This window comes from Chelonia mydas, chromosome 13 (genome assembly GCF_015237465.2).
Source record: "Chelonia mydas isolate rCheMyd1 chromosome 13, rCheMyd1.pri.v2, whole genome shotgun sequence".
NCBI lineage: Eukaryota > Metazoa > Chordata > Testudines > Cheloniidae > Chelonia > Chelonia mydas.
This window is the reverse complement of record NC_051253.2, coordinates 2,675,548-2,693,177: the sequence shown is the minus strand read 5'-3', so window position 1 is coordinate 2,693,177 and position 17,630 is coordinate 2,675,548. Positions and strand designations below refer to the sequence as shown.

The 17,630-nt window shown below is 57.6% G+C and overlaps 1 protein-coding gene across 1 annotated transcript; it reads left to right on the top strand.

The window, feature by feature from the left end:
- The first annotated feature begins 2,453 nt into the window (after positions 1 to 2,453).
- Positions 2,454 to 17,288, top strand: LOC102933267 (bactericidal permeability-increasing protein). The gene is made up of 16 exons (XM_043527326.1): positions 2,454 to 3,599; positions 3,880 to 4,016; positions 4,587 to 4,701; positions 7,109 to 7,237; positions 8,461 to 8,616; positions 9,584 to 9,647; positions 10,411 to 10,471; positions 10,827 to 10,918; positions 11,658 to 11,834; positions 12,500 to 12,559; positions 13,044 to 13,211; positions 13,494 to 13,561; positions 13,957 to 13,999; positions 15,066 to 15,129; positions 15,248 to 15,324; positions 16,910 to 17,288. Exons 2-16 carry the CDS (start codon positions 3,914 to 3,916, stop codon positions 16,949 to 16,951), a joined length of 1,419 nt encoding a protein of 472 aa, XP_043383261.1. The 5' UTR covers positions 2,454 to 3,599; positions 3,880 to 3,913; the 3' UTR covers positions 16,952 to 17,288.
- The last annotated feature ends 342 nt before the right edge of the window (positions 17,289 to 17,630 follow it).

Here is a 17,630-nt window from a genome sequence, read left to right as displayed (position 1 = left end):
ACGGCTAGTGGCGTTCTGTTATTTTCTTTGTTGGGCCTGTCCTGTAGTAAGTGACTTCTGGGAACTCTTCTGGCTCTGTCAATCTGTTTCTTCACTTCAGCAGGTGGGTATTGTAGTTGTAAGAACGCTTGATAGAGATCTTGTAGGTGTTTGTCTCTGTCTGAGGGGTTGGAGCAAATGCGGTTGTATCGCAGAGCTTGGCTGTAGACAATGGATCGTGTGGTGTGGTCTGGGTGAAACCTGGAGGCATGTAGGTAGGCATAGCGGTCAGTAGGTTTCCGGTATAGGGTGGTGTTTATGTGACCATCGCTTATTAGCACCGTAGTGTCCAGGAAGTGGATCTCTTGTGTGGACTGGTCCAGGCTGAGGTTGATGGTGGGATGGAAATTGTTGAAATCATGGTGGAATTCCTCAAGGGCTTCTTTTCCATGGGTCCAGATGATGAAGATGTCATCAATGTAGCGCAAGTAGAGTAGGGGCGTTAGGGGACGAGAGCTGAGGAAGCGTTGTTCTAAGTCAGCCATAAAAATGTTGGCGTACTGTGGGGCCATGCAGGTACCCATAGCAGTGCCGCTGATTTGGAGGTACACATTGTCCCCAAATGTGAAATAGTTGTGGGTGAGGACAAAGTCACAAAGTTCAGCCACCAGGTTTGCCGTGACATTATCAGGGATACTGTTCCTGACGGCTTGTAGTCCATCTTTGTGTGGAATGTTGGTGTGGAGGGCTTCTACATCCATAGTGGCCAGGATGGTGTTTTCTGGAAGATCACCGATGGATTGTAGTTTCCTCAGGAAGTCAGTGGTGTCTCGAAGGTAGCTGGGAGTGCTGGTAGGGTAGGGCCTGAGGAGGGAGTCTACATAGCCAGACAATCCTGCTGTCAGGGTGCCAATGCCTGAAATGATGGGGCGCCCAGGATTTCCAGGTTTATGGATCTTGGGTAGCAGATATATACCCCAGGTCGGGGTTCCAGGGGTGTGTCTGTGCAGATTTGTTCTTGTGCTTTTTCAGGGAATTTCTTGACAATTAACTTAGGCTTGAATAGAGACTGAGAGTGGTTGAGTCATTATACAAAGTAAAACTATTTCCTCTTGTTTATTCCCCCCCCTCCTCCCACTGTTCCTCAGACGTTCTTGTTAACTCCTGGAAATGTGCTGGAAATGGCCCACCTTGATTATCACTTCAAAAGGTTTTCTCTCCCCCCACCCCACTCTCCCGCTGGTAATAGCTCATCTTAAGTGATCACTCTCCTTACAGTGTGTATGATAAACACCCATTTTTTCATGGTCTGTGTGTATATAAATCTCCTCACTGTATTTTCCACTTTATGCATCCGATGAAGTGAGCTGTAGCTCATGAAAGCTTATGCTCAAATAAATTGGTTAGTCTCTAAAGTGCCAGAAGTCCCTCCTGTTCTTTTTGAGAATATTCTAATGTCTCTTCCACACAATGGCACCCCATGGCGCACAGGAGAGTGCAGAACTGGAGGGGTCCAGAGAAGGGTCTGGAGACTCTCCTCTGAAGAGAGATGGAACCAATTGGGGTCGCTGCCTTAGAGAGCAGACGAGTGAAAGGGGAAGGATTGTAGAATGATAGAAATGTAGGGCTGGAGGAACCTCCAGAGGTCATCTCAGTTCTGCCTCATGCTGAGCTGAGGCAGGATTAGGTGCACCTAGACCACCTCTGAGAGGGGTTTGTCTAACCTGTTCCAAAAAAAACTTCCAGGTGCTTCCATGACCTCCCTGGATAACCTGGTCCAGTGTGCCCCTCTCCTTAGAGTTAGAAGTTTTTCCTACTATTGAACCTAACCTGCAACCTAAACTGATTCCTTCTTCTCCTGCCCTCGGTGAACTTGCTGAAGAATTGATCACTGTCCCCTTTAAACTTCTATAAAATAATAAATGGCCTAGAGAAGGGAGATCGGAGGCATCTGTTCTCCCGCTCCTGTAATACTTGAACAAGGGGACAGCCTATGACATTAAAAGGTAGGAAATTCAGAACTGATAGAAGGAAATACCTTTTCACACAATGTGAGAGGAGATTGTGGAACTCACTGTCACAGACAGCCATTGAGGCCAAGAATTTAGCAAGAATCACAACAGGATTGGACATTTCATGGGTAACAAGAATATCCAGGATTAGCACAGAATGGTGGAAGGGCTATTAAACCTCCTGCTATTAGAGACTAGGATGAGAACCACCAAAATTGTAGATTCTTTGGAGCAGGGACTGTCGTTTTGTTCTGTGTTTGTCCTGGGGTGTCCCAGAAACGTTTCACACGGCATGCACAACTGAACCCCCGAGCATCGCCCCCCACCCCAGGGCTCCCCACCTGCCCTCTCCCAGCCCGCTCCCTCACATGGGCACTCAATGCAGCTCCCCATACTTGAAGCAGGTCTTGATGCGGTGGCTGAGTGAGACCTGCAGGTGGAGCAGAGGGGATGGGGCTGCAGTAGGTGGAGTGAGGCTGGGCAGGCCCCTGGCAGGGAGCCCTGGTGCAGGAGTCAGCCCCCCAGTAGGGGTGAGGAGATGCAGCCCTGGTGGACCCACCGACAGCTCCGTCACGACAAGGGGACGGAAGGGCCCAAACTGAGTGAGTGGCATTACAATCTGGTGCATGGAGAGCTCAGCACTGCTCGGGTTTGGGCCATGGCCCCGTCCTGGAGGGGCTGCAGGGCCAAATGGAGTGGGCAGTGGGGCAGCAAAGGCTGCTTCTCCTCACTGCTGCTATGGGGCCAGCTCCTGTACCAGGCTTCCCCCACCAGGGGTCTGCCCAGCCACCCCCGTAACATGCACGTGGACATCACTGGTTTGTACAGCACCTGGCACAAGGGGGTCCTGGTCCAGGCCTGGGCTCCTAGGCGCTATGGTAATACAGATAATAATACATTCTAACAGGTAGGGGCAGAGTATCCCCCATCCGCCACCTTCCTCTGCAGCGTCAGGTGCTGCCCCGTTAGAGTCACTGCGGTAGATGGACCTAGGGGTGATCCAGCCTGGCCATTCCCAGGGATTGTGTCATGGGATTGTTCGCTCCTGGAGTGTGAGCCCTCATCCTGGTCACATGATGTCAGCTCTGCCGCCTGCCTGAGAGACTGGTTGTTTTTAGGCAGGAGAGTGATTAATAACTAGCAAACAGTGAGCAATGAACCCCCAACACCTGCATGACTCCTCGCCCAGCCTGTGTGGAGTCTGTGTTCTTGCAAAGAGCAGCTGCTTCCCCAGCAGCTTGTGTGAGAAAAAAAACCTTTGCAAACAGGGGCGCGGATGGAAATAAGCAAATCAATCAGCCGGGCCTTTCTCTTGGTTTCCCCTTTGAGTCACCGTGTGGGGAAAGGACGGGGTTTCGATGGCAGGCCACAGGAACAGCGTCTTAGCGTCACGGGCAGTGCAAAAACCGGCTCTGTTGCAAGTATCAGTAACAGTGGGAAGCACAAAAGACAAAGTTTTCCTGCCGAGTCATCAGAGGGGCAAGCCCAGCTGGCCCCGTTACATCACAGCATGTCCTCTCCAGCCAGCGACCATATAAAATGCGGGGTCATGCCTTGGGTTTATCCCCAGGTGCGCACTTGGAGTGACGGGTCTCATCAGGAGCTGAGGTACTGGCTAGGGCTGTATTCACGGGTCCCCAGGCTGCCTTCACCGTCACATGGAGCTTGCCAAGCAGCTCCATGGGGAGAGAGAAAATTGGTTTCCCTGTGACGTGGCTCTTGCGGCAAAGGACCGGCCCAAAGTCAGGCTTTAGAGCTGAGCTGGGAACCCAGCCCTGGGAACCCAGCGCCAGGCCTGTAGCTTGCCCATGGGAAGCTCTGTGATGGGTCCTGGGAGCGCTGCGCCATCACATGCTGCTAGCCCTGAAGCTTTGTCTCCCTGCTCCAGGTGGTGAAGAGGATCCCAGCTCCGGGCCTAGAGGATGGTTTGGGCATTTGTCTTTGTTCTGCTGGGCGCTTGCACTCGGGCGGAGGGAACCAATGCCGGCCTGAAAGGCAGAGTAACGCAGAAGGGCCTGGAGTACGGTCTGTGGCTTTGCATAATTATTACCCTGTTTGTTTTTCACCGGAACTGTGGCCTGTGCTCCCAGCCTGGGGCTTCCTTGTGCAGAGACATCCCCAGGGCCCTGCTCTCCCTCTGAGCCAGAAACAGGGCCTGGTATCTGTCCCTTGGGATCCACGCTCTGGGAGCAGCCTCACCACTCCCTGCAGCATGTGCTGTATTAACCGAGGGGGATGACCTAACTCGGCCAGCCTGGGGAATGTTCCCAGAGCGCTCCTTCCCCTGCATGCTGTGGGGCAGCGTGGAGGGAGGATGTGTGACTGTCACCTCCTTCCTGTTCCCACAGCCCCTGGCTGCTCTCTGCAGTGCCCTGCTATGCCCCTGACTGCTTCCCGTGGGCCCTGCTATGCCCCTGACTGCTTCCCGTGGGCCCTGCCGTGACCCCAGCCTGCTCCCCGTGGGCCCTGCCGTGACCCCAGCCTGCTCCCCGTGGGCCCTGCCGTGACCCCAGCCTGCTCCCCGTGGGCCCTGCCGTGACCCCAGCCTGCTCCCCGTGGGCCCTGCCGTGACCCCAGCTTGCTCTCTGATTCAAGGTCAGCAGTTCGGCCTGGAGCTGGTGAAGTCCCTGCTGAAGAGGGAGCATGTCCCGGATCTGAATGGTTCATACAGCATCCCTCTCATCGGGGACGTGGGCTATTCCGTGTCCAGGTAAGAGCGCGTCTCCTTCTCCCTGGTGCTGGGGCCAGGAACGCACTCATTGCCTCCCCCACACAGAGTCAGTGGGGCTCCCAGGCCCTCTGCGCTGGACACCTTGGGCTCGTCCCTGGGACTCCTGGGTCCTTTGATGAGAGTTGCTCGGGGCTGGGCATGGGCTATGTGAGCTGGTTTAGGGCTGCAGGAGCTGCCACTCCACACATCTGCCCGTCCCTCCATCCGTATGGAATGAGAGAATGCTCTCCCACCATGGCCCCGACCCCCCAGGAGACAGGGGTGCAGCCATGAGGAAGGACGGGGATCTCAGCGGAGGGGTGTTCCCTCCCTTCCGTGCCACGGATCCCATCGGGACTGGCTTCCTCAGCTGCAGGGTCAGAGCCGGCTTGAGTTGAGCCAGCACCATGGTATTGGGGTAGGGTGGCCGAGCAGAGCAGGCACCAGCCAGGGACCCGGGTTCAATTCCCTGCTCCACCCCAGACTCCCTTGGGCTACATGCATTATATAAGGGGACTGTTGGGCCCGCACTGAAACTTAGTGCCGGTTTTTTGGTTGGTCCTCTCCCAGGACCAAAAGAAACAGGGAGGGCCAATGGGAAATCAGGACTCTGAGACTGGCAGTCCGCAGGGCCAATGGGGAGAGGCCAATGCTCCAGGTCAGGCTGATTGACAGGGCAGGCAGGCCAATGAGGGAGTCAGGAGGCCAGGGTCCCATGTAAGGTGGAGCGGCCGGGGCCAGAGGGGCAGAGCTAAGGGGAGAGCAGGAGCCCGTCTGGGCTGGGAGCAGGGCCAGAGCCGGGGCCGGGTCCGGGGCCAGAGGAGCAGCCCCAGGAGCTGAGCTGGAGCCGGAGCCAGCGTGTGAATGGGGCTGGGCTCGGTGCCAGGGCCGGGCACGTGAGCGGCTGGGGAGTCCAGGGGCCCCGGGCCCCAGGCCCAGCGCAGGGAGGCCCAAGGCCTTGCAGGCCAGGCTGGGAGGGGCTCGTGACCCCGATGTCCCTGCGCTCCCGAGATGGCCAGGGGCGGGGTGAAATGAACTCTGCGGTGAGCAGTGGGGCAGGGAAGCAACCGGTGCAGAGACAGTGCCCCGGAGTGGGGACACCCTGGCCCCTGCCCTACGTGCCCATGACAAGACTGCGGGCCCAGCCCCCCAGGAATCCTGGGCCCAGCCGTGTCAGGGTTAGGAGGACTCTGCCACATGGAGAGGTCAGGCAGGCCCCTGGGTAAAGGGAGTGGGAGCGAGGACTCAGATCTTTCGCTAGCCCATTTCACCGGGGTCGTGTATAAACCAGGAAAGTTCCCCACAATAGCGGGACCATTCCCCCACTTACAGTTAGATGGTGAGGTGCCCAGATGCTGTGGTGATGGGTATTTTAGCTGGCTAGACTCTCCCTGCTGGCCATCTCTGTCACAGTCTCACCTCCAGCTCAGTGTCTGTGGCCCCAGGACAGGTGCTGGGACTCTGAGCCATGAGCTGCTTGATAGGACCTGTAACCTTGGCCTCCAAGAACAGGCAAATGTTCCGCCCTCTGGATAGTGCCCACTGTGACTCAACTGCTGTGACTCCAAACTGCACCCGCGCGGCCAGGGCAGGAGCTCGATGCACCGAGCAGTTGGAGGCGCATTAGAAATTAGGCGCCTTGAGTGTTTTTCTTGAACTTCCTCCACTAACAAATCCTCTCAAAGCCCCATTGCCCTCGCACCTCGCCCACTCAGGCTGATCCCATCCCCGCATTCCCTCTGTGAGTGCCTCTCACCTCCTCTTAGCCACACGCTCCTTTCCACTGCATAGGTGATACCAACGGACCTGCTTCCTTGTCTCACACCCCACCCAGAGAGCTCTGCCCTGACTTGCTCTAGCACACACACACACAGATCTGACCTGCTTTCTCTCTCTCGCCCACACTCCCAGGATGAGCAACTGCAATAAATGTCCCTTTCCCCATGTTGCTAAAACCAGTGCTGCTCCCCGAGTGTTGGCAGTGGTGAGGAACGGAGGGACGTTCAGTCAAGCTCAGGGCGTGATTTTCCAGGATTCAGCACCCAACATGCCAAGTTGTCCTGAAAATTGTGGCCAAACACCCACCCACCCGCATGCACACACACACACATCCATATGCAGATGTGCATGTGCGCACACACACATGCTGACACACACACATGCCCCCCCCCACCCTTCCCAGACACACACTCGCAGTTCTGGTCAGTTTCTCTAGAACCCAGCAGCCAGAGAGGCTGTGAAGAGAGCAGCCCCAGGAGTCCATCTCCCACCCACACACACTGTGGAGCGTGGCACCGAGGTTCCTGGAAGTTCCCGAGGTCCCCATGACAAGCTGTTACTGGGGTGTTTGGGGGAGCGTATGGCCTTCGGGCAGTCAGGCTGATGGGTGTCTTTCTCTGCTTCGCAGGATCCAGATTCAAGAGCTGCAGCTGAATGAGTCGGTCGTAAGCTTCTCCGAGGGGACAGGTGTGAGGCTCGTGGTCAGCAATGCCCACATGCAGCTCAGCGGTGTCTGGCGAGTGAAAGTTCTGTTCATGTAAGGGTTAATCTGCCGCTGGGGCCGTGATGTGTGGCCATTGGGAGCCCTCCATAGCCCCAGGGACAATGGGGACCCCACCCCCACATTCCCCTCAGCTCCCCAAACTCCCATCAAGGGCCAGAGCCAGTTCAGATGCCATGTGCTATTCTCCACCATAATCAGAGCTGGGTCACCTCCACTGGGCGGGGGCTCTGGGGCGCGCACCTGCAGATGTGACTTCCCCAGCCTGACCGTGGCCTTGTGGGAAGGGCAGGGGGGCTGATGCTGGCACTAAAGATGCTGACACAGGGTCTGGACAGGGGCCAGTGTTGCTCAGGGGAGCAGTCAGACAGGGCCCGGCTTTGCTGCTGCTGTCTCCAGTGCCGCCCTGCGGTGCAACCCCAAGAGGGTGACGTTGAGCCCCCTTCCTGCCTGTGCTGAGAGCACTGATCCCCCGCCTGTGGGGCACAGCTCCTGCAATGGTTACCAGCTCCTTAGCCCCCCCCCCAGTGCCCGGCATTGGTTGCGGGCCCCAAGCCCTGCAGGGCCCTCATTTCCTAGCTCGGTCAATGGGTCTAAAAGGGTGTGTGAGTCCCTTTGCTAAAGGGACCAAGGGACGGGAGCCCCAGATGCCGTCTCCTTTGCGGACATATTGCTCCCCAGGGGCCATCGGTGACACAGCCTGGGGGGTGTTCCTGCTACCTGAGCCTTGGTGCAGGAGCATAGCTGGAAGGGAGGGAAAGGAGCAAGAGGGAACCTCCCCTCATTCATCTCCTCCCACCATGCCCTGGCTCCCCTCCGTGGCTGCACAGATACCTGGTGGGGGGCAGATTGGGAGGCACTGCTCTGGGGTGATGGAGCAGAAGGCAGGGAAAGGAGGTGACAACTCCGTGCCGGGGTAGTGGCACATTCTGGGCAAGGGTTGCTGAGTGCGGTTCGTAGGGGGGCAGGTGCCCCACAGGACCCACCAGCACAGCTGGCAGCCTTGAGCAGAGGCCAAGGACTGGATGGGTCGTGGGGGGACTGCTCCCCCAACCCCTGGAGGAGGTCCCTGCAGCGCAGGGCAGTGTGGGAAGCTGGCACTGCCCCTGCCCTGTCCCTCTGCAGGTACAGCTCTGACTCCGCTCTCCAGTGCCGTCTCCCTGGGGCTCTCACCCCTGCCTCTGGGCCCGTAGCTAGGGCAGACCGAGCTCCGCTAGCCGGCAGGTGCTAAACTGCCTTGTGCTTTCCTCCCTTCCCAGACCCGACAGCGGCTCCTTTGACCTGAGCGTGAGGGACCTGTCCCTCTCCGCCGAGCTCGGGGTGAGCAGGGATGACAATGGCCGTCCCCAGGTGTGGAGCACCAACTGCCGCTCCAGCATCGGGAGGCTGGATGTGAAGTTCCATGATGGAGCCAGGTGAGTTCTGGCTTTCTGAGGCCCTGCTACATCCCTTATGCCCCGAGCTGGGCTCAGCTAGGCTGCTTTTGCTGTCAGCCCCCTTACAGGGGGGCACTGTTGGTGGCGGGGGGGCCTGCGCTCTGCACATCACGCCTTCTCTATCCCACAGAGCCCAGGCCTTCTCACTGTCTGCACCTGGTGTAGAAAGCACCATGCTGAGGCTTGGACTGCAGGGCTGGCTGGGAGATGGGGGCAGGTTCGGAGCAGTCTTTTCAGAGGATCAGGTCATGTCTGTGGTTTTATTCCTCTAGGTCAGGGTGTCAGAGTCACTCTGCCGTGGGGGGCCAATCTACCTTTTTACTTATAGTCTGTGGCCAGGCTGATGACATATGGGGCACGTCCGTCCATCCCCACAGATCTCCCATTGGCCAATTGCAGAGTCGCACAAAGAGGGAGGTTACAATATGGCCCTTCTTTACTAACTGAACTTTGACTTGGCCAAGTCACTCTTGTCTTCAGCCTCAGGCCTTGGGAAAAGCGATGCAGGTCTCTGCAGGGCTGGCGTGCAGCCTGCCTGCCACATGCAGTTACCCAGTCGGAAATTGTGCAAACCAGGCAGACAGAGACACACCTAGGTCACTGAAAATCGGGGTCTTGGTGAGCCAGCGCCATAGGTATAAATGTCAGTATCCCCGGAGACGAATGGGGGCAGGTCATGTCCCCTAGAGCTGTGGTTTCAGGCTGTCTGCAGACTCAGGAAGATGGCACTGCAAGTGCTTGCAGTCAATAGTGAATGGAGGGCGGTGGAGTTTCATCCCAGGCTTTGAAGAGGTTGTCTGGTCAGAGTGGGATTTTCCAGTGCTTTGAGTGCTGCCTTAGACAGCGCTGGGAGTGTTACGGAGCTGGGCCAGCGCTGACTGCTTCGGGAGCTCCCACCCATAGCTATGCGCTAAGCACTGACTCTTCTCCTTCTCTCTCCCCACAGCTGGCTTTACAATCTGTTCACGGGGGCTCTCCAGGCACCCCTGCGGTATGAAGTAAATAGGCAGGTTAGTGTTTACCCTGCTGATAGCAGCTCCCCGGCCCTGTCTGCCAGGACTCGGGAGTTAGGAGGAGGGTGAGATTGGCTAATGCTGAACAAGAGTCTTCCTTCCTGGCCTCTCCCGCCAGGCACTAAACTCATTCGCTCATTGCCACTAGGGGAGCTGCTGAGTACAAGGTCCTTGTGGTGTGAGCCCTCCAAACACGGGTTATCAGCAGGGCTTGCTCCTACGTCTTCAGCACAGCTCCACAGACCTTTCTCGCTTGAGCTAACTCCACTCACTGGCAGCACTGGTAGGCTGTTATCCACTAGTGGATCAGGCCACTAGAGGGAGATGTTGGCCAGTGTGTTACACTTAGCCTTATTGTACCAGTGCTGGTCACTTCAGGCCTCCTGCTTAATGTACGTGGTACATGGGGTGAAATATGGTCCCACTACCATCCCTGCCCCTGTGTGTCATGCTGGACACCTCTTTGTCCTGGGGCAGTGGAGAGCAGCTCCTGGGTGGGGATTGTATCAGTGTTTCTATTTGAAACCCAGCTGAGAAACCCAAGGCCATTCTGTTCAGAGGAGAGTTCTAAGCCTGAGGAAGTGACAAGGAAAGGAAGGAAGGAAATTAAACAGGAGGTGACTAAAGTATCCACAAACCCTCCCCATTCACCTTATGGCTGATCCTGAACAGCTCCTCCATGCCCCCACAAGAACTCCCAGCCTGTTCTTTCCTCTGGGAAAGGGTTTCTGAACCTGTAACATTCTCTTCTTCCATCCAGCTCTGCCCTGAGCTCGGGAAAGGGATCAGTGATCTGGAACGAGTCCTGAAGACCATGCAAGGTAAGAACTGGGAGCCATGGAGACCTGTAGCAACATGGGGGGCAGATGGGATGAGTTATCTGAAAGCCTGAGAATTGGGGCAAATATCAGGGAATTCTTAGGTGTGGAATCAGGGTGTGAGGCAGCAGGACGGCTGAATCTGGGCCGAAACCTAGACTTTATCCAGGATGCGAATTCAACTCAGCTGATGATTAAGAAGAAATGAAAAAAGACAGGCTGGTCCCCCAGCTTTTTCTGGGGGGCATTGGGGTTGACTCAGACGAGCTGTCTGGACGTTATCGACTTGAGAGGGGATGGGAGGACTCACTGGTTTGGACTGTGCTGCAGTGTTCCTCTGTCTGTGGCTTCTCTGCAGTCTCAGCCCAGATCGACCCCTTTGCTGCAATTGACTACTCCTTGGTCAACAAGCCAGTGATTGCCAGGGATCATGGAGACATGGACCTGAAGGTAAAGCAGCCGGGCGGGGCACCAGACCCCCTTCGGGAAGGAGGTGGACTTCCCAGAACATTGTGGGTGTCTTCTGGCCGGGATCTGCTGGGAGCAGGACACCTGCCAAGCAGGAAAACGACGGCCTGGGCAGAGAGCAGCCGCGACATTTGTAAAGGGAAAATCTGCTCTTCAGGGGCAAAGTGGGAAAATCGAAATCTATGACTCTTCTGCTGGCATGTGCTGTCTACGCAGAGTGCAGTCCCGCTGGTTGGGCACTGCACCTCTCTCTAGGTGTGGGGGGAGCAGAGCTGCCAGAGCGACTTACCCCTCCATGGACCCGCACCTACCCCTGAACCCAGTCAGGCTTGGTTGCTCACCATTAGGGTTGATTGCCTGTCTCTGGAGTGAAGGAGCCTGCAGCTTCCTGCTTTTCTCAGGCCCCCTGTGACATCTCAGGCTAGAGGGACGTCAGATCATTGGCTCTCACCTCCTGTCTGGCCGGGCCAGAGAGTGCCCCCGTCCCCCTTGCACTGAGCCTAATGACTTGTGTTGGGCTAAAGCGGATCTGCTGTTCTGCAGACCGCTCTGGCACGTGCTGGCAGAGCCGGACACGTGAGGCTGAGTCCCAAATCCACTCTATTGACCAGCAGTTGCTGTGATTCTCTCCTGTGCAGCCCACCCAGCCCCGGGCCTGACCCAGCAGTCGCCCCATCCCCCGGGGAGTGGTGCGTAACATGTCCTTTCTCCATCCCCCCAGGGCGAGTTCTATGGCGTGGGCAAGCACACAGAGAGCCCCTTTTCCGCCGCCCCTTTCCTGCTGCCCGACGAGGGGGACCACATGCTGCTCCTCGGCCTCTCCGAGTTCTCGGCCAACTCGGCTGCGTTCGTCTACTTCACGGCAGGGGCCTTGCGGAAAAACTTCAGGGACGAGATGGTACGGCACTGGGACTGCCAGCGATGTAGGACGCGGAGGGGCCACTCTGCTTTCTGGGCTGGAGCAGAGGGGAGCTCTCTCCTCTCCCTGATTTGGCTAAGCAGTTCCCAGGACATCTCCCCCTTCCTCCATGACTGGTGCGGTGAACGCTCCCCCTGCTCTTTCAGCCCCAGAATAGGGTGACGCTCAGGAGCCCGTGGGCCCTGTCCAGCCCCCCCGGGAGACCCGACCTTTCCCGATAGCTGCATCCGGTCGCTGCAGGAGATTTTGCTATATGATTTCAGTGCTGTCTGGAGGGGAGGCTGTTTATCTACAGAGCAGGTACAGCACCAAAGCCAACGTGCCCCAGCGCTGCCCACAAGGGGACAGCACCTGTCCAGATTTTCCCAGGATCGTCCCTCGTTTGAGGTCGCTGACCTGTGAGAGCTGTATGGGTGCTCAGCGCAGGCTGTCAGCTGGCAGGTTTTTGGGCTCAGGATCATCCCGCATGTCCTGGGTTTTTGCATCTCAGAGGTGGCGGCCCTAGGGGAGTGAGAGCAGAGCAGCTCCGAGCAGAAGGCCACCCAGCCCACTGGCAGCCTCCCTGGCCCGTCCCGGATGGCATTTGCTCAGGCACTGGGACGTGCTCTCCCAGCAACCCGGTGTCTCATGTGTTTGTGTTGCAGATCCCGAAGCGCTCCCCCATCCGGCTGAACACAGGGAGCATGGGGCTGTTCTTCCCAGAGGTGAGTCAGCTGGGGCAGCCACTGTGCCCTCACCGCTGCGCCTGGCACAGGGGCAAACGCATCCCCACTAGCTGAATCTGGGTTAAACCCCGACCCTGTGGAGGGCACCAGGTTCATGGTTCCAGAAGGCTGGGCTCCCAGGCTGGCTCCCACATAACGGATGGGCTGTGCTCATCCTGGCTCTTCCTCAGCCCTCTGGGAGTTCAGATCCCTGCACACGAAGGAAGACGGGAAGGGGATCACGTGCCCATGGACGAGGGTCGGGGTCATGCAGTCCCAGAGGGTGTGGGTGAGGGGTCAGGGAACAGGGTCATGTACACACAGGGTTTGTGTCGCCCTCTGTACATATGGGGGGATGGGGCAAGGTTGCGGGGCTGGGGGAGGATGGTAGCCCATGCCCCGGGCGGCGGGATGTCTCTCTGGCTCGGGGCTGAGCACTGGCTGTTTCTGTCCGTCTCACGGGCCGCTCTGCTCCCTGGCTCAGCTGAAGAAGCTCTACCCTGACATGCCCATGGAGCTGCACCTGTCTGCCCGCAAGCAGCCACTGCTGACCTGTCGCCCGGACAGCCTGGCCCTGGCCCTGTTTGGTGCAGCCGAGGCCTTCGTCGTCCTGCCAAACGCCACCCTGGCCTCGGCCTTCCTGCTGGACCTGGTAAGCACTGGGCACACCCCTGGGCTGCTGCTGTGCCCACTCACCTGGCATCCTGGATCCCTCTCTCCTAGGGGCCCAGGTGCATTGGTGCAGGGCTGGCATGGCCCCAGCTCTCTGGCTTGAGGTTCGTGGGGTGTTGGGGAGGGCTGGTGTCCCGCGCTCTGGAGCTGGGATTCCGGGGGGTGGGGGGGAGGGGCATGGATATTGTGGGGCCTCCGGTGCCACATTTTAGCTGCTGTTGCTGATAACAAGAATCCAAGTAACGTCTCACTTTGTTGGCAGGATGCCAGCCTGGCGGGGCAGCTGCATCTTGACTCAGCCAAGGTCGGGGGCTCCGTGGCTCTAACTGAGTGAGTCTGGGGCTTGTCTGGAGCCTCCCCTCCCCTTCCCACAAATGTCCCAGCCAGGGGCCCACGCCCATGAGAGGTTATATCCCCTGGAGTTTATAACCCAGTCCTGGCCCCTCTCTGGGATTTACATCCCAGCTGGACACCCCCACCTCCAGGGGCTTATGTCTCAGCCCTGGGGGTCCCATTCCAGCTGGGAGCCCCACTCTACCCCCACTCCTCCCAGGACTGATAGCCATCCAGCGAGAAACCCAGCTCAGAGCCCTCCCAGCAGCGCTGCTTCTCCTGAGCTCAGCCTCCCCTTCGGTGCCCGGCCTGGCTCCGCGGGACACTGTGAGCCTCTACCGCTGTGGGGAGACCCCGCTCAGCCCTGACCTTTGTCTCTGTGTCTCCAACAGCTTCAGCATGTCCGTGGTGCGGTCCCACATAGGCTCGGTCCAGGTGAGCCATGCCAGCGGCAGGGCTGGGAGGGCGGCAGGGAAGGGCAGGACAAGGAGGTTTCCAGGGGCCTAAATCCTCAAGGGCGCCTCACACTGTGCACAGCCCTTGCTCAGGCAAAGCTGCCCCGGCACTGCAAGGGGAGATTGGCCTGAGGACCGCGGAGCGCTGAGCTCCGACTGCAAGTGTCAAATAACAGCAGCCAAGCAGGTCCCAGACAGCAGTGCAGCTAGAGTGCAGTGCACTGGGCGTGTGGACCACCAGCAGACCCTGGGCGTCAGCTAAAAGCAGGAGCCTCTTCTGCATGAGCTAAAAGCCCTATGGCCCTCAGCTAAGGCTGTCGTAGATTAATTAATCTCCAAGTGGTCTTGGGGCCACTCGATGGGACCGAACACCACACCCAGGAAGTGTGTGAGTTACACTTGTGCACACAGTAAACATACACATGCACACTTGAAGCCTGTCACTCACATTTGCATGTCACCCACTCCCACATACACTCATCCACAGCCTGTCACCCTCCCTCCTACAGTCGCTTTCACTCACATACAGTCTCTCCTTTCCCTTGTTCCCACACTTACCCGAGCACCGTCAGCACCCCACGCCTGGCCCTTGCACACACAGCTCCTCCCCTGCACTGCCCAGCTGGGTCACATGGTGTCCCCCGCACATAGACAGCTCCTGTGCCCCCTGGTCCACACAGACTGAGGAGCAGAGGGCACGGCCCCGCCGGCCCCAGGGAGCCAGGCTCTGCCCCGCGCCCCGCACGGCCCTGTCGGCCCCAGGGAGCCAGGCTCTGCCCTGCGCCCCTCACGGCCCCGCCGGCCCCAGGGAGCCAGGCTCTGCCCCGCGCCCCGCACGGCCCTGTCGGCCCCAGGGAGCCAGGCTCTGCCCCGTGCCCCACACGGCCCTGTCGGCCCCAGGGAGCCAGGCTCTGCCCCGTGCCCCGCATGGCCCTGTCGGCCCCAGGGAGCCAGGGTCTGCCCTGCGTCCTGCACGGCCCTGCTGGCCCCAGGGAGCCAGGCTCTGCCCCATACCAGCTCTCACCAGCTGGCTTTGTGTTCTGCAGGTGAAGACTCTGGAGACCCTGCTGAAGCTTGCGCTGCGGATGGTTGCATTGCCGATGGCGAACAGTAAGTCCTGCCGCATTTCCCCACCCCGTTTCCCTGCTCTCGGGATAGCAGTCCCCATCCTGGCCACCCTCAGGCTCTGGGTCCTCCCCCCTAACCAGGGCTCCTTTCGTCTCCCCAGAGAAGCTGAAGAAAGGATTCCCCCTGCCCAGCGTCTATAATGTCAGCCTGGTGAATCCCCGTGTCAAAATCAACCAGGTAGGGATCAGCCACGGCCTTGGCTCCATGTCGTACCCAGTGTCTGCACTGGGAACCCCCAAGCCCTTGGCCAGGGGTACCTTTTCAGACTGCGCGGGGGAGGGGGAGCATCTTTGACCATGATTCCAGGGGCTACCTGAAAACTCTAGTATTTTTTGGCAGACAACTTAGCAATTATCTGGCAGAGCACTGTTTCTAATTCCTATATAAAAGAAAGAAAAATAAATAAATATTAGCCCCACTCACCTCTAATACCAACATGTTCTGACATCTTGTGGCAAGTCACTTAAGGGATACTGGTTAGGTTTAAAATTTTAATGCATATTCTTACTTTGTTACTAACTCTGCGGGGACAGAGACCCCATCAGGACTCCTGGGTTCTACCTCAGCTCTGGGAGGGGAGTGGGGTCTAGTGAGTTACAGCAGGGGGAAGATACATCTGGATTCTATATAAGAACATCAGAATGGCCAGACTGGGTCAGACCAAAGATCCATCTAGTCCAGTATCCTGTCTTCCGACAGTGGCCAATGCCAGGTGCCCCAGAGGGAATGAACGGAACAGGAAGTCACCAAGTGACCCATCCCCTGTCCCCCATTCCCAGCTTCTGGCAGACAGAGGCAAGGGACACGCAGAGCATGATGTTGGATCTCTGCCCACCCTGGCTAATAGCCATTGATGCCTATCCTCCAGGAACATATCTAGGTCTTATTGGGAAACAATGGTATAGTTTTGGCCTTCACAACATCCCCTGGCAAAGAATTCTACCAGTTGACTGTGAAGACATACTTCCTTTTGTTTGTTTTAAACCTGCTGACTGATATTTTCATTGGGTGACCCCTGGTTCTTGTGTTATGTGAAGGAGTAAATAACACTTCCTTATTTACTTTCTCCACACCAGGCATGATTTTGTTAGACCGCTATCATATCCCCCTTAGTCGTCTCTTTTCCAAGCTGAAAAGTCCCCTTCTTACTAATCACTCCTCATACGCGTGTACCATACCCCTAATCTTTTCTGTTGTTCTTCTCTGTACCTTTTCCAAATCCAGTGTATCTTTTTTGAGGTGGGGCGACCACATCTGCACGCAGTATTCCAGATGTGGGTGTACCTCTCCCCATTCTCCCCATTTATTCCTATCTTTTGTTTCCTGTTTTAACTCGAGTGCCTGGCAATGCTTTCAGGATCATCTAATGATCCTTAATTTAATTTAATGACAAGCCTTTTGTAATCTGAATCACCCTGCCTCTGTCTGTAAACAAACTCCCTGCTCCAAAGGCAGAGGCTGGCAGCAGCACAGAACTCATCACATGGCCGTTACGAGGTCCAGCTGGGGCTAGAATGTGTGCTGTGAGCAGACCTCAGGTACAAAACTCGGGGGAAGGAACTAGCGCTCCTCTGCCCCCCCAAATGGTGCCCCTGGCCTTGGGTCCTGCAGGGGCCTTGCTCACACCTTCCCCAGCAGCGACCCCTGCTGGGGGGGGTCTCTGAGCCCATATGGCCAGTGCTCCTACACCAGACGTGAAACAACCCCACAGCGCTGTCATGAAACACGGACGGACTCTCATCCTGCCATTTTGTCTTCCCAGGGGTTTGTGTTGGTAGCTACAGATGTGCAGTACAAGGCTTGAGCTGCCGGGGCTGGGTAGCCCCCCTTGGAGAGAGCCGCTGCCCAACAGGAGAACGTGCAACCCCCCCCCATGGCTCCCCTCGCCCCCTGCATCCTGCTGCTGCCGACCCTGGAGCTGGCCTGGAGACCAGGGCCAGAGGGGGGGATTTTGTGTCACTTTAAGTAAAACTGAATTTTTTATGCACTCAGTCTTGTCATGTTAAAGCCTCCCCTCTGACCCTCCCCCTCCAGCAGTCCCCAATTGGTCCAGATCTTCCCCTCCCCACAGAGACCTTCCAGTCCCCCTAGCCCTGAACCCGCATCTCTGATCCGCCTGCTGTCTGGAGGGGAGGGGGAGAGACAGCTTTAAGCCCCCTTTGCACCTCCCTGTTCTGGGGCTGGCCCCTGCACAGGACAGCCCCTGGGCTGCTCTAACTCACGCTAGGCTGGCTACAGTCACCAGGCTGTGGCCTACAGTGTTGTGCCTCTCCACCCGTACCCCCATCTCCCCAGCCCTGCCTGCTGCACATCCCTTCCGTCAGGGGCTGCGCAGGAAGGGAGCCTAGAGCCACTGAGCCAGGGGTGGGTGGGTGAGCAACACGCAGACCCCTGCTTTACCTAAGCAGCAGGATTTCTGGGGCATGCTGTCCAGGGGCCCCGCACATCCCCCGGAGCTGGGGGTACAACGGATACGGCTAGCA